At 40.9% G+C, this 26,319-nt stretch overlaps 1 protein-coding gene across 2 annotated transcripts in view; it reads right to left on the bottom strand.

Moving 5' to 3' along the window:
- Positions 1-26,319, bottom strand: part of LOC122661993 (protein TRANSPARENT TESTA 9) — a 103,523-nt gene that overhangs the window by 46,878 nt on the left and 30,326 nt on the right. For both annotated transcript variants that reach the window (XM_043857526.1, XM_043857527.1), the window contains exons 11-12: positions 18,667-18,755; positions 18,516-18,586 (exon numbers count right to left, since the gene is read on the bottom strand). In XM_043857526.1, the coding sequence (XP_043713461.1) occupies positions 18,516-18,586; positions 18,667-18,755 (160 nt within the window). The remainder of the gene's footprint in view (positions 1-18,515; positions 18,587-18,666; positions 18,756-26,319) is intronic.

The following is a 26,319-nucleotide window of genomic DNA, read 5'->3' as shown; positions in this document are numbered from 1 at the left end:
AGAGGAAAAAATGGAGTCTTTGTCTAAAGAAATGCATTGAGAAACGACAGATGAATAGAACCTTTCAACGAGATAGTGCTTTTTCAAATCTCCCAAAATGGAAATTGTTTTGTTGAAAGAAGTAGTGAAGGATGTGGGAGTAGACAATATGGTGCAAGTTATTACTGACAATGGTAGCATCTTTAAGAAAGCTGGGGAAAAACTGATGAACAATCCCAGATAGAAACTCTTCTGGACACCATATGTCGCTCACTACATCGATCCCATGTTGAAGGACATGGGGCACTTGAAACTTGTGAAAGGAGTGGTGGAGAAGACAAGATAAGTGAGCACCTTCATTTATAATCATGGATTTACTCTGTATTTGGTGAGGCCAGGTGTGGTGGTGACCTAGTTCAGCCAGGGATTACACAGTTTGCAACTAATTGGATTGCACTTCAAAGCTTCGAGTTGAAGAAGGCTGGTCTTAGATCGATGTTTGCTTTTGAAGAGTGGTTTAACTGGGAGGGGTCTTTAACTAATGGAGGTAGGACAGTCCAAGCCTCCATTTCTAGTGGTAAGTCCTGGGATGATCTGAAGAAGGTTGTAAATATTTTATACCCAGTTGTTATGGTGTTGAAAATGGTGCATCAACAGAGGAAGCCTACCTTACCACTCTTGTGGGTAGCAATTGATATGATAAAGATGCAGGTTGAAGCAATTTACAGAAGGGGTAATCGGGAGTTTCTTGAGATTATCAAGGATCGATGGGAGAGGGAGCACATGCATCCACTACATAAGGCTTGTGAGTTATTAGTTTATTAACTTAAATTCAAATAATCAATGTGTCATTGTCATTTGGTCTCTTATTGTAGAACTTTGTTGTGTTCAACATACTATCTAAATCCTAAGTACCACCACAAGCATCGACTTAGGATGCAGCAAGATTTGATATATGCAGTTCACAGAGTGGTGGAAAGGGTTGAGCCAAATTCAAATAGCCAGTCCATCATCAATGCTAAGATGAGAACCAGTCATTGTTTAGTAGGTAAAAATTTATATTTGTCGGTATTGGTGCTAATTAAAATGACAATATTAGATGGAAAGCTTTTCGGGATGCCACTGGGAGTTTTGGCCGATCAGTGGCAATAGCGGCTCGGGAAGGCATTGCTGCTAGTTAGTCCAATGAATTAGTCTTTCCATTTATACTTAAGTATATAACTATATACCCTTATTTACTATTACCTAACAATAATTTTTAATGCTCTCTTGCAGCAGAATGATGGTTGCAATATGGCAGCGATTCACCCAATCTATCCAAGATAGCACACAATGTGCTATCCCAGATATGTTCTGCCGTTGGATGCAAGCGTAATTGGAGTACGTTCAATCTCATTCACTCCAAGAGACGGAACCAATTGGGTGTTAAGAGATTAGAAGACTTAGTTTATGTGCACTATAATATGAGATTGAGAGAGGAGCACATACGATTTGGCATGGAACATGATACAAGCCCAATTGAGTTGGCGAAAAATATTCAAAGTAGATGAAGATGATGAGAATCCCCTTTATAGAGTGGGTTAGGGATTGAGGTGAGCCTTTATTAGTTGAGGATGGGGGTCAACCCAACAACCATATTACTTCATAGATGCGTGTTAATGTTGATGATTATATAGCAACAGAGGGCAAAGTTCATTCGAAAAACTCACGTCCATTTGAGCCACACCCTGGTAGTAGTGGAGCTGATGATGATGACTGGTCTCATTCCTCTGATGCCACTCAACTACCTACCCAAACTCAGGGCCATGGTGGTGTCGGTGGTGATGATGATGACGATGATGGTGGTGGTGATGGTGCTGGTGGTATGAGGATTGGTAGATATTATAATGACAATCCCAGATTACGCAATGAGGGGGATCAAATGTTTCAACAGCAAGAGCAGTGCCAGAGCCAGATCCAAAGAGATACACAGGGGAGAGTCAGTTTACTCATGCAACACAAGATGAGAATCATGGTGTACGTAACTACAGTCGACGTCCTCGCAAGCATGGACTTGGACCTACTGATGAGGCATCTGGGATGGATATATCTAGCTTGTCTAGAACTATGGAAGCTATGAGTTTGGGGGAGACTAGAGGATCTCGGCATTGACGTGCGCCATCCTTCATAGCAGAGACCCCTAGTCCAGCACAACATCATGATAGTGGCTTCGAGAGCGTCGAATCAGCATTATATGTTGGGTATGGACCGTATGGTAGATATGCTGGTGGACCATCCTTCGAGACCACTAGTTCATTTGGATATGGGAGTAGTCATGATACATTTGCTGCTACATATGGATATGGGGATGGGTCAGGTGTTGGGTCATCCTTTGTCGATAGTATCTTTGGGTATCCATCCCAGCCATGTGTGTCGGCTCCAACTTCTTACAATCTCGGTGAGCCTTTCCCTAGATTGGGATATCTTAGACAAGTTGATGATAGGGCTTTATAGATGGGCAATTATCGACTATCAGAACAATTGGGCCCAAAGCAAGTCAGGGGATACATATGTGGTACATTCAAAGGAACGACTCTGAAATATTCAGTGGTACGCAGCTTGTGGATTGGACCCACCAAGAAACTCCGCATGGAACTGAGCAAGTGTTGAGCCCTTAATGTTTTATCTGGTTAACATGAATTATTTAGTGTTTGTGTACTTTAACTACATGTAAACTAATTATTTATACTATGTTCTTGTACCCGATCCTTCAACGTACACTAGTAAACTTGGGTAAAAAACCACAACTACCATTTTGAGTGTTTTTTTTGTGAAAATAGTTCATGCATTGTATTTAAAATGTCAAAAATAGGTTGTATACAAAAAATCAGAAAAAAAAAACATTTCTGGGCCTCCAAACCACTAACTCAAGTTGGCTGGGAAAAAAACACAAAGGTTTCAACCAGTTTCGTCTGTATCTCGGTTTCTGGATGGTCGAAACCTGAGTTTTAGAACCTTGGGTAGGTCCACTGCATTATTTGTTATGATGTCATCTTGTCTCCATTTAAATCATGTACCTATAAATAATCCTAATATTCTATACTTCTAATGTAGGTGAATGGTGAGTCCATTATGTGAAAGATGCACCTCAGTTAAGAATGGTAGCAATCAAGGTGTAATCTCAAACTTGTTCCGCCTCTGGAGGCGAGCGCAACTGGAGTACATTCTCACTCATCCACAGGAAGAGGCGGAACCGACTGGGTCACAAACAATTGGAGCAATTGGAGTTTGTGCATTACAACATGAGATTGAAAATGCAACACATATGCCAAGTCATAGAGGGTGATAACGTACCAATCAAGCTTGCCAATGTTTTCCAGATTGACTCAGATGATGAGAAGGATCCCCTATACCAATGGGTGACGGATGGAGGCAAGCTGGGGGTAGGCCCGACCTGGAGATAGCTGCTCAGATGGATACTGACGTGGACGAGTATATATCATCTCACGAGGGCTGTGTGCATTCACAGACACCCCGACCTTTTGAGTCTCAGGCTTGTGGGGTTGATGAGGAGAACCTTAAGTTGTCCGGTTTGGGTACTAGCAATGGTGATGCTGATTGTGGTGATGGTGATCATGGTGATGGTGATGGGGATGATGGGATGATGGGGGTGATGGGGTATTCATGAGAGGGATCATTATTAGGAGCCAAAGCGTGAGACTGAGTCTGAGCTAGTGCGCTTCACGAGAGAGACTCACTACACTCATACCAAACAAGATGAGGACCATGATGCACTTGCTTATAGGAGAGGTTGACATCATCGATTTGCACCATTAACTGGGGAGCAGCAAGATAGCATGGATGGCACGATCAAGAGCTTGATTGACAAGTATTGAAGGCATAAGTATGGAGAGTGGTATTCATCATGGGGAGCAGTGGTGTACATCATCATCTATATATGGCATAGGGAGTACTGGTTCCGACTATAGTCACTATACTGGGTATGGTCAGTTTGAGGCCTTTGGGCAGGCCGGCTCTTCATCATCATTACCCTCTCTGCCTATGCGTATGAGGGTCAGTCACACACTGAGTCAGGTTTTGTGGAAAGCATCTTTGGGGTCCTGCCCCCCAGCCATACATGTCGATGCCGGTTCGGGTTCCACGGGCACCATCTACTAGCGGTGGCCTCAATCGAGTTCCTTACGTTTCAAAGATATATAACCTAGGTTAGGGTACCTCCAGTATGCTGATGATTCAGTTTATAGGGCAGTTATAGACGACTTCGAGCGTTACTTCCAGCACACTATGTCATGGCCAGCCTTTGTGATTCAATCAGAGTAGAGCTTGATTTGACAACAACGTGGTCATTATAATGATCCGGCCCGACACTTGTTTCAGTACTAGCTTCTCTCAAATGGTAGGACTTGTTACACACTTACACTTGTATTTGTTTAATCTATCTCTTTCCAAGTTTCTAACAATTATTAACAAACCACCGAACCATCACCATGTATGAATTATGAATATGATACCTAATGCTTAAATGGTTTATGGTTTGATGTATTTTAATTCCTAATGCTTATTTAAGTTGTTTTACACCTCTACTTTAATTATATGAGTTCTAAATATTGTGTCGAATAGCCTAGGGTAGACCTCACTTACACCGTAGAGGACCAACCTAGGTCCAAAGTCAAAGTACCATTTTGGGTTTGAATGCCTAAAATAGGGTGGATGCCAAGTTTCAAGACCTATCTTGGCCATATGGCTACCGAAACCCACCACTGAGTTGAGACGCGAAAAAATTAATCATCTCACCGAGATCTCGGTATATATCGGTTTCGTGGCCTAGCGAAACCAGGGGCGAAATCGAGACCTAAAACCTTGTCCGTAAGATAGTATTTAAATTATCAGTAGTCTTTAATTAGTGTCAATATTTTATGGAGGGGGCCATTAGTTAAGGAGACATTTTATTTTAAAATAGTTAGTGTTATCAGTATAGTGGGGATCTTGTGGGCTCTCTTTGTTAGCTTCCATAGCTTAGTTTCTAGATCTTTTGAAGTGTCTTGAGTAGAACGTAAAGAATCCAATTAGATTTAGCCTCTTAGTTCTAGTAGTTTCTATTTTTGGGTCTGATTTAGAAAGTGAGGAGTCCTAGTCTAAGTTTCTTTCTTCTTTTTAGTCTTAAAATACTTGCAAACCCACCCCTACCCCCAACAATTAGTAATTAAAATAAAAAAGGGATAATTTCTTAGATCTAGTGGATAAGAACGGAAATTACATGTTATGCAGGTTTTAAATTTGTTTTACATTCACTAGTATTAATTTTGAAAAGATTTACTTAATCCCCATAGTTAGTTATTGGGCATGCCACCTAAGAAGAAAATAAAAGTGAACTTCCGAAAACACCTAACTTCACTTCTTTTTTTTTTTTCGCAGATCCTCGCTTCTGGTTTATAACTGCTGAGTTGGAGTCTCACATTAATATCGTGTTTCACAAATCACGCATTTGCCCCTTTTTTTAATAAAAAATTTCTTGGACGGAGTTTTCCTCCACCCACGATGAATGGGGTCTGTTCAGAACTAGAATTCCAGAATTGAGAATAGCTTGAATGATCTGATCGATCACCCCAGCCCTTTATTTATAATAAAATCTAGTTATATAAGAGATACAAATCCCCCCATTCCTATTCCTACTAGGAATTCCCACTAGAACTAGGAATCCCCAATAGGAATCGTATAAGGGGGAAAAAACAGAAAATAAAAACACAAAAAAGAATATTCTGGTTACATTATTCAACACTCCCCCTCAAGTTGGAGCAAAGATGTCGATCATGCCCAACTTGACTAGATTAGGATGAAACAACTTTCCAGGCAGTCCCTTGGTGAAGACATCAGCAAGTTGATCCGAAGAAGTCACAAAGGGAATACAAATCTGCCCACCTTCTAATTTCTCCTTGATAAAATGCCTATCCACCTCAACATGCTTGGTACGATCATGCTGTACTGGGTTGTGCGCTATACTGATTGCAGCCTTGTTATCACAGTACAACATCATAGGAAGGCGAATAGGAATACCCAGATCTTGTAGCAGTCCTTTAAGCCAAAGTAACTCACAAATTCCCTGTGCCATAGCTCGAAATTCAGCTTCGGCACTAGAACGAGCTACTACATTTTGTTTCTTGCTACGCCAGGAGACAAGATTTCCACCACAAAGGAACAATATCCCGAAATAGACTTCCGATCTGCAGAACCAGCCCAATCAGCATCAGTGTATCCTTCTATCCGTAGGTGACCATGTGAAGACAAAAGAATGCCTTTTCCAGGAGCCGACTTCAAATAGCGTAGAATACGAAGAACAGCCTCCATATGAGAAATGTAGGGATCATGCATAAATTGACTCACAGCACTCACAGCAACAGCAATGTCTGGACGAGTGTGTGAAAGGTAAATCAACTTCCCTACAAGTCTTTGGTACCGGCCTTTATCAACAGGCTCACCATCATTTTCCTTGAGCCGAACAGTAGGATCCATAGGAGTATCCGCAGGGTGGCAGCCAAGCAAACCTGTTTCGGCCAACAAGTCTAGGACATACTTTCTTTGGGAGAGAAATATGCCTTTTGAAGATCTGGCCACTTCAATCCCAAGAAAGTATCGTAATTTACTTAGATCTTTAACCTCAAATTCCTGGCCAAGGAAGGTCTTCAACTGTCTGATCTCATCACTATCATTGCCAGTAACCACTATATCATCAACGTAGACTATAAGAACAGTGAGTTTTTCACCAACCCTCTTGATAAAGAGTGTGTGATCAGCATTACTCTGCTTATAGCCCACAGAAATCATGGCCTTGTGGAATCGACCAAACCAAGCCCGGGGTGACTGTTTCAGCCCATACAATGCACGCTTCAGTCTACACACTTTTCCTTTATTTTTGTCACAAGAAAACCTTGGTGGAATGTCCATGTATACCTCCTCTTCCAGTGCCCCATTTAGGAAGGCATTTTTAACATCTAGCTGTTGCAAATCCCAACCAAGGTTGACTGCACATGACAACAATACCCGAACTGTATTCAGCTTTGCAACAGGTGCACAGGTCCTGGTAGTCAATGCCGTATGTCTGAGTAAAACCCTTGGCCACGAGTCATGCCTTATATCTATCCACGGTGCCATCCACCTTCTGTTTCTCCACAAACACCCATTTACATCCAACGGTTTTCTTCCAAGGTGGAAGAACCACAAGCTCCCATGTGTTATTTTTCTTCAAAGCCTCCATTTTTTCCATCATGGCTGCCTTCCACTTTCCATCTGATAGAGCTTCCTGTCAAGTATTAGGAACACGAACAGAAGAAAGGGAAGAAATAAAAGCACGAAATGATGGGGAAAGGGAGTCATAAGAAACAAAATGAGATATAAGATGCTGAGTGCAAGTCCTGACACCTTTGCGAAGGGCAATAGGTAACTCAGGAGAAGAAATATTACCGGGTGGAGAGGCAGGTCCTGGATCCAGATTTGGCAATTGGATGGGTACTGGAGCAACGGTTGATTGAACCTGCTTATGTTTCCTTCCATAGCTCTTCATATTGCTAGCATCAATCCTCTTCTGAAATTCACTAATAGTCCTCTGGACAAGAGTTTAGGCTGGAGTGGGCTGCTCCCCCTGTATAGGAACCTCTCCCCCAGACTCGGGGGGAGGACTAGAAGTAGGCTAAACAACCTCTCCCCTTGACTCAAGGGGAGGACTAGAAGTGGGTTGAACAGACTCAAGATAAACAGGCTGGAGTGGAGGTGGAGAGTCTACAGTCAACACATCTTCACTTACACTCTCCCCCTGAAGATGTGGGGACACATAGTAGGAGACACTCTCATGAAACACGACATCCATGCTGACAAAAGTCCGGCGGGATGGGGGATGATAGCACTTATACCCCTTCTGTGTAGCTGAGTATCCCAAGAAAATGCACCTAAGACTACGTAGATCAAGTTTGCCCGGGGACCTGGTATCCCTGGCATAGCAGACGCAACCAAACACTTTGGGTGGAACAACAAATGAGGAAGAGCCAAGTAATAGCCCAACAGGGGGTCTAGAGTTAAGGACCCTACTGGGTAGCCTATTAATCAAATAGGCTGCAGTGAAGACAGCATCCCCCCAATAAACGGAAGGGACGTTCCGGGCAAACAAGAGTGCACTAGCGACCTCCAAGAGGTGGCAGTTCTTCCTCTCAGCCACACCATTTTGGGCTGGAGTATCAACACAGCTGGTTTGATGGAGGATCCCATGGGCAACCAGGTATTTTTGGAACTGACCTTCCATCTACTCGCGCCCATTATCACTCCGTAAAATTTGAATAGTGGTCTGAAATTGAGTTTTAACCATCTGGTGAAAGTGTTGAAAACATGAGGAAACCTCACTCTTATTGTGCATAAGATAGACCCAAGTAAACCTAGAATAGCAGTCAATAAAAGTAACATACCACCGATGCCGCGAAAGTGAAATTTTCCTACTAGGACCCCACACATCAGAATGAACAATATGAAATAAAGAAGCTGATCTTTTATTGGAAATGGGATAAGTTGAACGTGTCTGTTTGGCCAAGACACAAGGCTCACAAAAGAAGTCTTCTTTATGACAAGAATTACCTAATGCTGGAAATGAAGTAGATAAAGTACCTAAAGGTGGATGTCCTAGTCTAGAGTACCATATGTGTAATTCAGAAGAGAAAGATACTGGGGAACAAAGCCGATAAGTTAAAGCCTGTGTTGATGCAGGGTCTCCATCAAGCAGGTACAATCCGCCATGCACTTTACCCGATCCAATCGTCTTCCCCGAGTCCAGTTCCTGAAAAACACAATGAGTAGGAAAGAAAGTCACTTTACAGTTTAAGGATTTGGTGATACTGCTAATGGAGAGAAGATTAGTGGTGAACTTGGGAATATGTAGCACCGAAGATAAAGTCAGAGAAGGGGAACAGCCAATGGATCCTTTCCCTGATATGGAGGAGAGGGATCCATCAGCAATTTTCACTTTGTCCTTACCAGAAGCTGGAAAATGTGTTAAAAAGGTTGGAGGAACCTATCATGTGATCAGTAGCTCCAGAATCTATAATCCAAGGAGTGGAAACTACTGATGCACAATGACCACCAAAGGTAATACCTGTACGAGCAAAACAGGAACCTGAATTGGCAGCAGATGTAGTGGGGGCAGCAGATGTGTTCAATAGACGGCGGAGAGCTTGAAGTTCGTCCTGAGAGAAACCGATGTCAATAGTGGGAGCTGAAGTTACACTTTCAGTGTGATTGGCCTTGTTTTTAGATTTAGCACGACCACATTTGCTCTCAAAATCAGCAGGCTTCCCATGAAGTTTCCAACACTGAGCCTTAGTGTGATATGGTTTGTGGCAATGATCACACTTCACAGGCTCTTTAGTAGTAGCAGTAGCAACCAAGGATTTAAGTCTCGGTGCGTATCGTACCGTCTCGGCAGATACGTCTCGGTATCGGTCGTGGTCGATACGATACAGGCCGAGACGTATCTTTTTTTTTTAAAAATGTAAATGTCTCGACTGTATCGAGACGTATGGACCGAGACGTACCGATACGATACGATACGTATCGATACAGCCGAGAGTTTTTAAAAAAAATTATTTTTTATATTTAAAAAACGATATGTATCGAGACGTATCCATACGTCTCGATATGTATCGATATGTATCGACCGATACATACCGATACATATCGAGACGACTCGATACGTCTCAGTATGTATCGTTAACTTAAAAAACACATGGCCATTTCATCATTTTCACCCAAAACTCGATTTCTAGCAGTCCAGTAAAAAAGGTCTTCCCACTTTGAGAAACCCTTCCAAAAACACATTTAAACTTGATTTTTGGGTAAGATTTCTTGAGGGCTTTCAATTCTTTGCCAAAAACGAACTTAGAGGAGCTGAAATCACATCATTTGGTGGATCTAACAGCCTACATTCGAATTCAAAAGCTGTTCTTGAAGGGTTAGGTAAGTTTTTTGAAAAAAACTTGAATCTTTTGCTTTAATCTTTGATTATTGGTATGTTTTTTGGTATGAATCAAAGAGAATATGTTAAACAAACATAGAAATTGCATTCTTTGTATGCATTTACAAAGATTTGGTTTCAAATCCATGTTTCTTTGACCATTTTTACCCAAAACCGAAAATTCCTTCTTTAAAATGATTTTTTTTTTTTTTTCTTCTTAACTTTAAAACAAATGGTAATGTTTATAAGATATGGAGTACATTATGTATAGATGTATGACATCCCAAGAAGATTATACATTTACCCTAAAATCTGTATTTTTTTTTTTTTTTTGGGGTATTTTCTGAATTTATAAAATACTTAAAAAAATGTAAAAAATCTGATTTTTCCATCTATACTCTTTCATTATAGTTTGATAAAATGTATAATTGGCTGAAATAGAATCAAAGACTTAGATTCATATATGTAGTACATTATGTCATTTTTTTTAATTATTTAAAAAATTAAATAATGTGTAACTAGTTGTAGAAAATATAAAAATATTTAAATATTGTTTATGGCAACTTTGCTAGGTAGTAAATAAAAGAAGATGATGCAATGCATGACATGCATCATAATGTGTGTCTATACTTGTATAGTTGTATAAATAATAAATTATTGATGTGTAGATTTGAAATTGTTTAATATATATCTTATATAGTTATCTACTTTTGTTTGGTATTTAGGACGATGCCGCGACAAAAAGACATTGGGTGGTCTTATTGTACCAAAATAAACAATAATAGATTGCATACACAGTGCAACTTCTGTGACACCCAACATCTTGGAGGTGGGGTAACTCGGCAAAAAGAGCACATGGCAGGAGGATATGGAAATGTTTCCAAGTGTACACAGTGCCCTGTAGAGTTAAGCAGGGCAATGCAAAAACACCTTAGAGATTCCAAAAAAAATCCAAGCAAGCACATGATGATGTTGATGCATTGGTGAAAAATTTGATGGAAGATTTTGAAGATTATGAAGGATCGGATATGGAAGCAGAGGAGGACCCAGAGTTGGCATTGGCGATGAAACAATCAAGACATGAAGCAAAAGAGCAACAATGGAGAGCTGAGCAATTGATTAGAAGTTAATCAACTCGACCCAGCCAGGGCCCTGTAGATATTGGTGTTGGCTCCTCTTGTCGTCCATCTCTAAGTAAGGGTAAGCAGCCTGTTGGCCTTAGTAGAGCAACCAGTGTGAAGGGGATGTTTGACCGGTTTACAAAGAGTGGTAAGGGTAAGAGAAAGAAGAGCCCAGATATCAGAGACATGGATCCTAATGTCTATAGAGCAAGGGATGCTAGCCAACAGAGGATTGAAGAAAGCTTTCAACCCAAAACACTTAGTAAAAGGATAGGCGAGCAATCTCCGGATGGTTCCACGCTTCTATGATTCCACCACTAAGGCCAAAGATCCCCACTTCAAGGCCATGGTAAAGGAGATTCAGCGGTGTGGGAAAAATGTTAAGCCACCCACACCTCATGAGATTGCTGGGCCTTACTTGGATGATATTGTCCAAGAGGTGCATGAGTATGTAGAGAGGTTCAAGGAGAAGTGGCCACTATATGGAGTGACCATCATGTGTGATGGATGGAGTGGACCAACAAGATTATCCATCATCAATTTTCTTATCTACTGTGATGGAAGGACGATCTTCCACAAGTCGGTCAATGCATCTAGTGAAATCAAAGATGCCAACTACTTGTACAAGTTAATGGATGAAGTTGTGGAGGACATAGGAGAAGAAAATGTTGTCCAAGTAGTAACCGACAATGCAGCAAATTTCAAGAAAGCTGGTCGATTGCTTATGTTAAAGAGGCAACATTTATTTTGGACACCATGTGCAGCTCATTGCATAGATTTGATGTTTAAGGACATAGGAGAATTGCCCAAGGTCCAAAAGTTGGTTGGTAATGCAAGGAAAATCACCAACTTTATTTACAACCATAGTTGGGTTTTGGCATTGATGAGGAGTTATACACAAGGGGATTTAGTGAGGCCTGCAACAACAAGATTTGCAACAAATTACATTGCAATTGATAGCCTCATTTCCCGAAAGCATGGGCTGCTACAGATGTTCACCTCTACTGAGTGGTTGACTAGCAATTATGCAAGGTCTGAAATTGGGAGATTTGTTCAAGATCTTGTTACCTCCTCAAATTTTTGGGCTGCAATGGGCCGACTTTATAATGTTATGATGCCACTCTTTTATGCGCTTGAGAGGTTGATGGGGATAAAGAGCGGACCATGGGTAAGATGGTAGATGCCATGGGATGTGTGAAGAGAAAAATACATGAGAATAATCCAACATCAAACAAGAAGTATTTGAAGATTATATCCGATCGATGGGAAAATATGTTGGTTCAAGATGTTCATTGGGCAGGTAATCTTATAAGTATATGACTTTGGTTTCATTTTAAACACTTAGTAGTTAGTAAGTTACTATTTATTTATTTATTATTAGAATTTCTAGGTTTCTAACCATCCATTACAAACCATGTGCAGCATATTATTTGAGTCCGGATATCCAATACTCCAATGATATAGGGTGTAGACCGGATCTATTGCGTGCCCTAAGGAATGTTGTGAACAGAATGGAGCCAGATGTAGCGAAGGCCACACTTGCCATGGATGAGGTTAGAACTAAATTAGTTGTATAAATGATTGAAACCAAGAATAGAGTGATTGGTGGAAGTGGAACTAATATATATATTTTTTTAATACCTCTCTAGGCTAAGTATTTTTGGGAGGCCACTCGTGGTTTTGCTGATAGAATGGCTATCCATGCTAGGAGCACACAACATCCAGGTAAGTTAGGTTTACCTAATTTATTATATCATTTAAAATTTGTTTTAAGGTTTTGTCTTTTAATATTTCATTTATTATTGTGCAGCTGATTGGTGGCTCAATTATGGGGGTACTAGTGCTCCACACTTAACCCGAATTGCAATTCGAGTATTATCCCTGACGGCATCCTCTAGTGGCTGCGAACGTAACTGGAGTACATTCGGGTTGATACACACCAAACCCCGGAATCGTCTCAGTTATTCAAAGTTGGAGAAGCTAGTGTATGTCCATTACAACATGAAGCTGAAGCTTAAATATTTAGAGTTGGAAAGAGAAGGAGATGATGTAGATGTCAACCCAATCGACATCAACCACCTACTTGACGATGAAGATCTAGTTAGAGCATGGATAGAAGATACCGATAAGGTATTGGTGATGGATCAATTAAGTAAGGATCGCCAGACAACCAAACCTGATCCAGTGATAGAGAGCATCATTCAACAGATGGATGAGGATGCAACACACCACCATCACAAGATCCTTGTCCTAATGTTGAAGAAAATGAAAGTAGCTCAAGAAGGTTTAGTCGGGAGGGCGAGGTCGGTCATCCGTATGGAGGAACTCAACAACATGTTGATGATGAGGATGAAGACGACGATGGTGATGGTGATGGTGATGGTGATGGTGATGGTGGTGGTGGTTCTGTTGCTGCTGCTGCTGATGATGATGATGATGATGATGATGATGATGATGATGACAATGATGATGATGGTAGTGGTGGTGGTGGTGGTGGTGGTGGCCATGGTGCTGGAGGTAGTGGTGGTGCTGGAGGTAGTGGTGGTGGCCATGAGGCTTCACAACATCGTGCTGGGGTTCAGTTCACATGTGAGGCAGGATACACACATACTACCCAAGATATGGATCATGGTGCTGAGCCTGCTGGCCATAAGACTTACTCGCGGAAGCCGCATAAGGGCAAGTCTGCCAAGCGCTCCCACAATCCATATGATAGTGATGTGCTTATGAGTGGCATGGAGTCACTTAGCATTTGTTCGATTATCTTGGTGCTTCATCGGCCATGGGCATTATGCATCGGTTCTTCTTCGGCTATGGACATGGGGCTTCGTAGGGTATGGAAGTTATGGATACGGAGAGAATCAAGCACAAGCACAACCTAGTCTTTGTCAGTGACATTAGCCACTCCGAGCAGACACACGATTCTACTATGAGTGGGAGAGTCACTACCATCGATATTTTGACGGCTCGATGATTGTGCTTATGTTCGGACAAGACACAACATCATCCTAGTCGCTCCTATTGTTAAAGACCCTTACGGACATGACTTTGATCCACCCCGACATTCTTCATGGCAATAGAGTGACTCTATATATAAAGAATTTCATCATTTAATCTTTTATAACAATTTCAAAGTGCTGCACTTGTCTGGTTATTGATTATTCACAATTCTTAGTATATATGCATGATATATGACACAAATTGCTTGTTTATATTGTTTTTTGTGTCCAAAAGTGTATTTTCATGTGTATTTTGATCATTTTCATGCATTTCTGCACCGATCGATACGTATCTCCGATACGATACGATACGATACGATACGTCTCTTAAAACCGCCTAACCGATACGATACCCGATACCGAGACTTAAATCCTTGGTAGCAACAACATTATCAGCAGAAGTGTCAGTAGTAGTCTGTAAAGCTGATCTAGCGACCTTAGGAGTAATCATCATAGCAGCCCTCCTTGTCTCTTCACTGTGTACATATGAAAAGGTTTCCTCCAAAGTGGGGAATGGAACTCGACCAAGAACCTGTACCCGAATAGGGTCATAATCATCATTAAGTCCAGCAAGAAAATCATATACCCGAAACTGATCCACAAAGGTATGGTAGGCAATAATATCTGCAACAGTGGTAGGCTGGAATCGAGCATAGTGATCCAGTTGCTGCCATAGGCACTTGAGGGCAGCATAGTACTTAGTGACTGTCATCTCCTTCTGAGTAGTGTTTTGAAGAGTCTTCCTGATCTCATAAACCTGAGCACCATTCCCTAAACGGCCATAAGTATCCTTGACAGCAGTCCATATCTGAGTGGCAGTGTCAAGGAGAAGGTACTGACTAGAGAGGTCAGTGGTCATGGAATTCAGAACAAAAGACATCACCATTGCATCATTGGCAGCCCATTTAGTGCGGGCAGCCCCTTCTTCAGTGGGTTGCTTGGTGGTACCAGTAAGGTGGCCAATGAGTCCCCTGCCAGCAACAGTCAGGGATAACGATCTAGCCCAAATCAGATAATTGGTACCATCAAGTTTGATGGCAGCAGCATAGGACAGGAAATCATTCCTGGTCTGATCTCCTCCAGAAGCAGCCGAGGTAACCTCTGAGTCACCCATAAGATATAAGGCAGCAATGCAGATTGCAAAAAAAACAGAGTTTCCAAAAAACTGCAGAAATCGATCTTGAATTGGGCAGAATTCTTATCTTCAAAAAACAGCAGTACTGTGGTGTTGAAACAGTGTCGATTGCAGTAATTGAATCAAGGAATAATCCCTCAAAAAAAACTTCCCAAACAGCAGCCTAAAATAGCCAAATCGATAAGGAGTCAGGGTTTTGAAAAACCCTGACAGTTGAGATCGATAAGAGAGGAAGTAAGCTGCAGCTTTGAGGTCTTCAACCAATTGGAATGCAGATATGATAGTTGCTGTCGATAGGCCTGCAATGATGCTCCAACAGAAAACCAATCGATCTCCCACTGTTATGAGATCAATTTCCACAAGAGTTGAAGCAGTCCCAAATCGCAGAGATGAACAATGGCAGCAGCTATCGATCTGATTTAGGGTTTTAAAATTGAGGTGGGATAGAGGGCAGCACTTGAACCATTCTTGGATCACCTCATAGATGCTGCCCTAGAAGGGTTTAGGGGACCAAAGAAAGAGAAAGAAGAGAGAGAAAAGATCGAAGAAGGGAGAAGAAGAGGGAATCGATGGAAGGGGGGAAGGGTTTTTTTTTTGAAAATCGAGAAAGGCTCAAAACCCTAGCTCTGATACCATGTTCAAAACTAGAATTCCAGAATTGAGAATAGCTTGAATGATCTGATCGATCACCCCAGCCCTTTATTTATAATAAAATCTAGTTACATAAGAGATACAAATCCCCCCAATCCTATTCCTACTAGGAATTCCCACTAGAACTAGGAATCGTATAAGGGGGAAAAAACAGAAAATAAAAACACAAAAAAGAATATTCTGGTTACATTATTCAACAGGATCCCATTCACCTTGGGGCAGGAGAGGGCGGCAGAAGGCATCACAAGGGTCTTTTGGGAAAATACTAAAATCCTATTGGGGTTTGTGAACCGTAGGATGGTGGGTGAACCGTCTTCTATGGGTGGAGGAAAACTTTGTATTGTCTTGTTATCCTTGGCTGTATCAATGGATCTGTATCAGATTGGGATCATCTCGGCCGATACCGAATTCATTAATCCGACACCAATATTACCAACCCTGTGTGGCACACATTATTTCCAACATTGAATGTAAAACAAATTTTGTTATCCATAGTAGACTGAGAACTAATAGGAAACTTCTCCAATTTTTACCTACCATGTAGAAGATTGAGATCTAATAGGAAATTTCTCCAATTTTATTCCCAACACGTGGAGATTGAGATACAATAGGGAACTTTTTCAATTTTTTATCCCAACACGTAGAAGACCTAATAGGAAACTTTTCTATGAGATCTAATAGGAAACTTCACCAATTTTTATCACCACACGTAGAAGAAAGATCGAATAATTATTAAACAAGAAGTGAAGGGGTGTTTTCAGACGTTCACTTTTATTTTCTTCTTAGGTGGCATGCCCAATAACTAACTATGAAGATCAAGTAAATCTTTTCAAAATTAAAACTAATGAATGTAAAACAAATTTAAAACCTACTTATCTTGTAATTTCCGTTCTTATCTAGTGGATCTAAGAAATTATCCCTAGAAGAAATTTGTGTGAGAAATACCTGCCTGAGTGAAGGCAGGTATATTTATCCCCTCCCCTAATCAGATCGATCCCTCTCTCTCCCTCCCCCCCTATAGAGTCCCCTTCTTCCCTAACTTTTCTATCCCTTATCCTCTTTATTTTTATATCTTCTTCCTATCTCAGGCAGTTGAAACAGAGAACCAGCAAGCTTTTCAGCACTTGGATTATCACAAAGCACCTTAGATCTGGGCTGTGTTGCACCACTCGATACGCTAATTCTAATTTGGGATCTAAGGCTTGCTGCATCAGCAAATTTTTTTTTTTAATTTCCAAAGAATGTACAAAGCCCAAATGACCCAGATAATAGATATTATTAAACCTTCTCTCTATTTTCTTCCTCCCCCCCCCCCTCTTGGTGTAAGAGTAAAATATTGTCAGGAATCAGAATCCAAAGGTTCTCCAGCAGAAGAGTTAAAAAAATTTAAAAATGAGAGAAGGAAAAGGGAAGGTGTATATAGAAGCCACCTCTAGCAAAGTAGCCCACTCAGCTCCATCATGGGCACATCCATTGCAAGATCCAGATCCCACTCAAAGAACTGACTGAAACTGCATTGCTAGCCTCCTAATTTTACGACACTTCTTCAGACATAGAATAGCACGGAGAACATCAATTAGGTACTTGAAATCACTATATCTAGAAAATGTGAGTCCCATGGCCTAAGGCAGTGATAATGCCTTCACAAACCCCAGAACCTCTCCTTCCAGGGGTGAGACTCTGACATCATACAAAAAAGCTGATGACTTCTTTGAGTTTAAGAATGCAATCCGACACCAAAGGAATGAGGGTTATCTGATAACTCAGCATCTGAAATGTAGCTATCAGGCCTGGATTGGTATAACTATCATCACTAATAAGAGAAGATGGAAAGAAGAGCTCCCAACCTCCTAAATGCAGCTTGGAGTTTCTATATCTACATTTTCAGGTCAAATCTGAAATGGTAAAAGGTCATCTCATTACTCAACTTCCAGTTTTACCAAAGCAGATATTGCATGATGAACAAGTAGGTGGTCAAAGTACAGCATCAAGAACATGCTCTGCATTCCAGTTACATGATCTCATAGCTATGTAATGTTAGCTTGCTGTACTAAGAGAAAACATCACCTGGATAATCTAATCAGGAAACCAAATAACCGATGCTAATATATAATGACTACATTGAAGAAAAGATTAACCAAGATATCACTTGCTTCATTGTTTGTCTTGAATCTCTGTTGACAGAAAGGCGATCAGCATTTGATGTAGTGGAAGAAGAGAATGGACTATAGTTCCATTGAAGAAACTAATCATGGATTTCGGGAGTGGTAAAAATACTACTTATTTTAAAAACATTAATGAGTGGCAACAAAGTAAATTCGTGTTGAGTAAGTTTAATCAGGGAATCTTGGACTTTTAACTTGTAGAAGTAATACAATTCACCTACTTTGAGGCATATATGTGTGTTCTTGACCATTTTCTAACAAAGTAACAAAAGCCAAATACTGCGAAGGTCCGCTGTTATAAAACCACAAAAAGATTCACAAGATTCAGCTGTGTTCAAATTAAATTCTACAGTGATTCAAAAAAACACCTGCAAACTCCAATCACAGAACAATTAATATTCATGAGATGTCAATAAACCCTGTATATGAAAACAAACAACTGGGAAACTGAGATGGATAACAGTCACTACCACCTACCAGTAAGAGTTTTTTATGTTGTTTTCTTTGTGGAAGAATTCCAAGTGCATCCAGCATCGATTCATCAAGTTCTACAAAAAGAAATAGAAACTTCTAAAATACGAAAGACAAACAGCACAGTACTAAATTCATTAACTTTGAGTAATATTACCTTTTGTTTGCAACAATGTAGCCAACACACTCAAAGAACTCAAAACTTGTATGTCATTTCCACTAACAACATATGATAGCAACAACTCCCTACATAAAGGAGGTGTGAATATTCAGAGAGGACGAAATGAAGAACCTACTAGAGAAGAGGGGTTACAATGCTGATTAGATATGAACCTAAGAGGTACAGGTTGAAGAATGGTATGGTGAAAGGAATTTCCAATCAAAACAGTCAAGTTTAAATCAACATAAACATCTCTAAAGTATGGTATAACTGAAAAAGTGAGTGCAACGAAGTGCTTAAGATCACCAAACACTGAATCATGCATCATTGTTAGAGAGAGAAACAGGATACCAGACAGAATGAAATCTCGTGTGTTTCAAACTGGCTTAGAACCAGCGGTGGATTGAGGGAGGGACTCATTCCCGCAAAGTTTTGGAATACAAGTTGTATCTATAGTAAATTTTATAAATTCCACTGTAGATATGTGAAATAAAATGTAGCTTCAGCCCCAACCCCAACAAGTAAATTAACTTAAGTGGGAACCGATTTTAAGCATGTACATAAAAAATTATATATCATGTCTAAAATAATTACATTCTCTCCCCAGAATTTGAACTTGACAAGAAAATTCTGAATCTTTTTTTCCGGCTAAGAATGGGAATGGAGTGGGTTAAATGGGACACACCCTCCCTGACCCACCCCTCATGGGGCAGATTTAATATGACCATTATCAAGCACGGAGCTGATGCAGGTTTTAAAAAACCTGTTGGTCCCTGCCTCGGTTGTGCCTTGTAAAATGTACAAGTTCTACACACATTCCATTGGATGGAGGGGGCCTGGATAGAGAGCTATGTCTTGAATGGGGCACATCCAGGTTTGGCTAAACTCCGCCTGTCCCACCCCAGTGCCATCCCTATTGTTGACTAATTCGGCCGTTCAAGAATTATACATGAATTTACTACCTAAAACGCTGATCATACTGGACTAGGATTGAGAAACCAGCAAGACTCAAACTGACTTTGGACTGTCCTGGTTAAATATGGAACTTTGGCCCCTCATGCTGGGAGGGTTATGGTTAACAGAACACAGCCAAACCCAGCCTGAATTGCATCCCTAGCAACTACTGGACCATAGTTCTAAAACTCGCCGAGATCTCGGAAAACTCGAGAATCTCAACCTGGTCAAGACGAGTTCTCTTACAAGACCCAAATCTGCATGGTTTTGGTAAACTCGACCGAAATTTCAATGAAATCTCGAAAATCTTGAATATCTCGACCCGCTTAAGAAGAAACTACTCTTGTTTTTCCTCGAAAACTATGTGTGGCATTCATATGCCATGCAGACGGAAGACAATGCATGTCTGTTCCATCGGACCATGAGTGGAATTGACCAGCATGTCATAGTTCATATCAATAGACAGTCTACATACTCACAATATTGTATTGTTGGGTGTTAGAAGAAAGAAGAACAATCCGTTAGGTTCTAATGCTTGAATAATTCATTAGAATCAACCAAGCTTCTATTTACCATTGAGATATATATACCTAAGAAACATTCAATTGAAAAATGCTATAAGAAATGAAATGTCACAATATTTTTTTTATACATGTCAAAGTGATGGAAAACTTATGAGATCATTGGCAAAATAGTCTAGGTACAAAGACAAAGCGTACCGATCACGTCTTATTCCTATTTTACCCAACCCAAATTAGTTTTTAGAAACCTTAATCTCAGTAATGGAATTCAATTAGGACCAAGAACTCCTCTTGTTTAGCATTCGAGATCTTTAGAAAATTAGTAATTAGGCTACATTCCAATTACTTTATAAAGAAGCTTTAAAGGAAAAATTACACTGCTAGCCTTACTCTAACTAACTCTACTATTTAGAGTTATTAGATAGGGAAAAAGGAAAGATAAAAAGAGAAATATTACATAGTAAAATCCCATGTATACCCCCACGGTATACACCATACAATTCAACACTCCCTTCCAAGTTGGAGCATAGATATCAATCATGCCCAACTTGGATACAAGAGGTTGAAATAACTTTTCATTCAGTCCCTTAGTGAATACATCAGTGAGTTGATCTTCAAACTTCATGAAGGGAACACAAACAAGACCACTCTCAAGCTTTTCCTTAATAAAATGTCTGTCAATCTCCACATGTTTAGTACGGTCATGCTGAACAAGGTTGTGAGCTATGCTAATTGCAGCCTTGTTGTCACAATATAGCATCATAAAAAGAGGAGTAGGAACACCAATGTCTTGATGTAAGCCTTGAAGCCATAACAATTCACAAATGCCTTGGGCAATTGCACAAAATTCAGCTTCGGCACTTGATCTAGCCACCACATTTTGCTTCTTGCTACGCCAAGTAACTAGGTTACCTCCAACAAAAGTGCAATACCCTGTAACAGACTTATGGTCTGAAGAGCCACCCCAATTTGCATCTATATAGGCTTCAACCCTCAAGTGATCATGTGGAGATAAGAGAATTCCCTTTCCTGGAGCTGCCTTCAAGTAATGAAGAATGCGAAGAACAGCCTCCATATGAGTGGAATAGGGATCATGCATGAATTGGTTTACCAGGCCCACAGCAAAAGCAATGGCGGGTCGTATAAGAGATAAGTAAATCAGTTTTCCCACCAACCTCTGATAACGACCTTTTTCAACTGGTTCTCCATCACCTTCCTTCAGTCTGGTGTTAGCTTCTAGAGGGGTATCACTTGGATGACAACCCAACAGTCCTGTCTTCGATAAAAGGTCTAGGATGTATTTCCTCCAGGAAAGATAGATGCCTTTTGATGATCTGGCAACTTCAATGCCAAGAAAATACCTGAGCTTTCCAAGATCCTTGATCTCAAGCTCACTTCTGAGAAACTCCTTAAGGTGATTTATCTCCTCACTATCATTTCCAGTCAAAACTATATCATCTACATATACAATAAGGATTGTGACCCTGTCACCATGACGCTTGATGAACAAGGTATGATCAGCATTGCTCTATTTGAACCCCACAGAAGTCATGGCCTTATGAAATCTGCCAAACCAAGCTCTAGGAGACTGTTTGAGGCCATATAGGGCACGCTTCAACTTGCAAACTTGGTCACTGGTAGTGTCAGATGAAAAACTAGGAGGAACTTCCATGTACACTTCCTCATCAAGCTCTCCATAAAGGAAAGCATTTTTCACATCAAGTTGTTGTAGATCCCACCCTAGATTCACAGCACATAACAATAAAACTCTAACTGTATTCAGCTTAGCAACTGGGGCAAAGGTATCCTGGTAATCAATCCCATAGGATTGAGTGAACCCTTTAGCCACAAGTCTTGCCTTATATTTGTCCACACTGCCATCAACTTTCTGCTTGACCACAACCATCACTTGCACCCAACTGGTTTCTTTCCTGGAGGAAGAGCTACAATGTCCCATTTGTAGTTTTTCTTTAGGGCATTCATTTCTTCTACCACGGCTGCTTTCCACTTCGAATCTGCAAGAGCCTCCTGCCAATTGTGTGGAATGCCAACAAAGGAAAGAGAAGAAATAAATGTACGGTAGGAAGTAGATAATGCATCATAAGAAACAACATGAGATATGGGGTGCTGAGTGCAAGACCTAGTGCCTTTACGATGGGAAATAGGTAAATCAAGATCAAGAGAAGGTTAAGGAGAAGAGGGATTACCAGTAGCGCCTGGTTCTTGCTTAGGGGGCTCCAATTGAACAGGTTCAAGTGTTGTTGTGGTAGTGATTTCAACTTGCTTGTTCTTTGACCGCTTTCGACAAAAGGTTTTGAGGTTGGGATCATCTATCAACTTCTTTCTAACCTGAGAAATAGGCTCCCCCTGTGTTGGAATCTTAGTGTCCACAACATCGATAGCAAGAAAAGGAAGAAAATGATCCTGGACGGCCACATCTTGACTAGTACTCACCCCCTGAAGAGGAGGCGGGGAATAGTAAGAAACTGACTCATGAAAGATAACATCCATACTTACCATAGTACGGCGAGTAGGAGGAAAGTAACACCTATAGCCCTTCTGTATCGAAAAAATACCTAAGGAAAATACACCGCAGCCCACGTGGTTCAAACTTGCTAAGAGAATGAGTGTCACGGACATAACAGACAGCCAAAAGTGCAGGGGGGACAATAAAAGAGGAAGACCCCTCCAGTATCTCAATAGGAGATCGAGTACCCAAGAAACGAGTAGGCATGCGGTTGATGAGATAAGCAACAGTAAGAACAACATTAATCCAATATTGGGAAGGGACATGACGAGCAAACATGAGAACACAGGCTACTTCTAAGAGGAGGCGGTTCTTTCTTTCGGCCACCCCGTTTTGGGTAGGGGTGTCAACACAACTGGTTTGGTGAACAATGCCATGATCAGCTAGGTATTGTTGGAACTGGCCCTCTGTGTACTCAGTACCATTATCACTCCTAAGAATTTTAATGGTAGCTTAGTATTGGGTCTAACCATTTTATGAAATAGCTGAAAACAACGAAATACTTCACTCTTATGTTGCATCATATAAACCCAAGTAAGACGAGAATGGCAATCTATAAAAGTAACAAACCAACGATGACCAGAAATGGAAGTGCGAAGAGAGGGACCCCACACATCAAATGAACCAAGTTAAAAACAGCACTGTTTCTTTGATTAATAGGAGAATAAGTAGAATGAGTTTGTTTGGCCATAACATAGGCCTCACAAAAAAACTAAATTCAATTACATTCTGAACTAGTTTAGGAACAAAAGAGATAAAATCCCTAAGGGGGGATGACCTAAACGACAGGGCCATTGATACAAAGTAGTAGAAAATGCAGAGTGAAGCTGAGGATGAACTGAATGAAGCTGAAAAGGCAAGGCCGTTGGTGTAGAAGCGCCCTCAAGCATGTAGAGACCACCATGCACCCTACCCAATCCAATCGTTCTACCATGCACTAGATCCTGGAAAACACAATGATCAAGATAAAAGGTTACTTTACAGTTCAAATCTCGGGTCAAACTACTAATAGAAAGAAGATTAGTAGTAAAGTTAGGAATATGTAGGACTGAAGACAAGGTAAAAGAGGGAGAGCAACTTATGGAACCCTTCCCAGATACGGAAGAGAGGGTACCATCTGCTACTCAAACTTTTTCTTTACTAGATGAAAGGAAATACTTATGAAATAAATTGGAAGAACCTGTCATGTGGTAAGTGGCACCGGAGTCGATACTCCATGGAGTGGAACAATCGATGCACAATGACCACCGAAAGGAATACCTGACTGGGCAAAATGGGAACCTAAAGTGGCTGGTGCAAAGGCAGTGGAGGATGCAGCAGAAGTAGATGAGGCCTTCAACATGCGACGGAAGGCCTTGGTCTTGGGTTTACCCTTGGCTGCACGTTTGGCTTCGAAGTCAGCAGGCTTCCCATGGAGCTTCCAATAAGTAGCCTTCGTATGGAATGGTTTGTTGCAATGCTCACATGGAACAGCCTCTTTTGAAGAAGCACCCAAATGAGTGGAACTATCGGCAGTGGGAGTAGGGCAAGGGCTGGCCTCAACTAGGAGGGCCGATCGGTCAATAGTAGGAATGTGCAACATAGCAGCTCGGCGACTCTCCTCTGTAAGAACCAATGCATAGGACTACTCCAAGGAAGGAAAAGGGACCCTGCTCAAAATTTGAATCTGAATCTGATCATACTTGACATTCAAACCAGCAAGGAAATCATACACTCGAATCTTCTCCACATGGTAGGCTGGTAGTCGGAATACTGATCAAGTTTCTGCCATAAGCTTCGGAGGGCTGCCCAGTATTGAGAGACAGATAGTTCCTTCTGGGTGGTGTCATGAACCTTCTTACGGAGTTCATACACCTGGGCATCATTCCCAACTTGACCCTATATCTCCTTTGCACCAGCCTAAATCTGGGCTACAATATCAAGTAACAAGTACCCACTAGAGATGTCAGATTGCATAGAGTTGGGTAAGAAGGACATCACCATGGAATCATTTGCAATCCATCTTTTCTTGGTAGGACCTTCCTTAGTTGGTTGAACAGTGGTGCCAATAATGTGTCCAATGAGATCTCGACCTGCAAAAGTCACGTAGGTAGATCTGGACCACATCAAGTAGTTGGTACCGTCGAGCTTAATCTCAGCTGCATGAGGAAGATAATCACACTCCGAGGTTATCCATCAGACCCAGAGGTAGCAGAGGTAAGGTCAGAACCAGAACCAGTCATGATGATCCAAAGAAATGCTCCAAAAAAGGCAGCAACACAAGAAATTGATTGCTTAAAATGGCAACAGCAATAACCCCAAGAAATCTCCAATGAAATAGGCTGAAAACTTGATTGAGTACTCTTCGATGATGATGGAAAAATCCTCAAAATTTCACACCAATCTAAGAAGGAGAACTATAATAGGCAATTCATCAAACACCTGTTGAGCACTCGATAGTTGAGATGTCAGATGCTGAAATCTGTAGAAATACGTGAAGGAGGCCCAGATAAATAAGTGAAGAACTCCTCCCAAAAACTCAGCAGCAGCAGATAAAGAGAACCTGAATAGATTTGGGAGATAGGGTTCTGAAAAACCTTAAATACCACAAGTTGAGATCGATTTCTACAACAGGTTTCTTTCTGGTGTAGGAAGGATGATACGAGTTGACCTATTGCTGCGGGTATGGCCTTCCAAAGATGAAAAGCTTGATCCTTTGAGTGGAAATCGATCAACCTTCAAAAAAGGGGAAAGAACCAAACATTGTAGACTTGGTGGACAGCAACTACAAATCTATGAGTCTTCTAAAACATGAGATATTTGAGGTGAATAGAGAGCAGCATACAATCGAATGATCACCTCATGGATGCTGCTCCTTGTGCAGGTTTCGAACCAAGAAGAGAAAGAAGAGAAGAAGGAGAAGGAGGGATGAGGAAGGGGATCGAAGGAGAGAGAAACGATAGCAAATAGGATTGTTCTAATCCCTAGATCAAAGATGCTCTGATACCAAGTTAGAAGAAAGAAGAACAATCCTTTAGGTAGTAATGCTTGAATGATTCATTAGAATCAGCCAAGCTTCTATTTATAAAGAAGTTTTAAAGGGAAAATTACTGCTACCCTTACTCTAACTAACTACTATTTAGAGTTTTTTTTTTTGGGTGAATAAAATAATTCATTACCAAAGAGGAAAGAAAGAAAACAGTACAACTACCCTCAAATAGGAGGGAGAAGAAGAGAATAACAAACAGCCAAAGACTCAAACAGGAGAGTCTGAGGCTCGAAGAAAAATAGAAGCTAGACCCCAGGATACAACAATGAGCCTATTCCTTGGGGAGTCAACACAAATAGAGGGAACAGCTGAACTAAGTTTGGCTTTAATTTCAAAAGAAATGGAATCCCAAATCTGCTAATGAGATCGAGATTTGGTGGTCTATTTCTAAATATTACGTTCCATCCAAATGTGATTGATGACCGCACAAAAAGCCAGCTTTCCAATCACGTTGCACAAGGTAGAGCCACCAAAAGTCATATCAATCCATATCCATTCTCTGTCAAAAGGAAGAATCCTACGATTGCTTGGCCAACATTTTGCAAGGATGCCTTTCCAAATGGAAGAGGAGAAAGGGCATGCAAAGAAAAGATGGTTGGAATCCTCAATCGAATCCCAGC

This window comes from Telopea speciosissima, chromosome 5 (assembly GCF_018873765.1).
Source record: "Telopea speciosissima isolate NSW1024214 ecotype Mountain lineage chromosome 5, Tspe_v1, whole genome shotgun sequence".
In the NCBI taxonomy this organism is placed as follows: Eukaryota; Viridiplantae; Streptophyta; class Magnoliopsida; order Proteales; family Proteaceae; genus Telopea; species Telopea speciosissima.
This window is presented reverse-complemented; position numbering and strand designations above follow the sequence as displayed.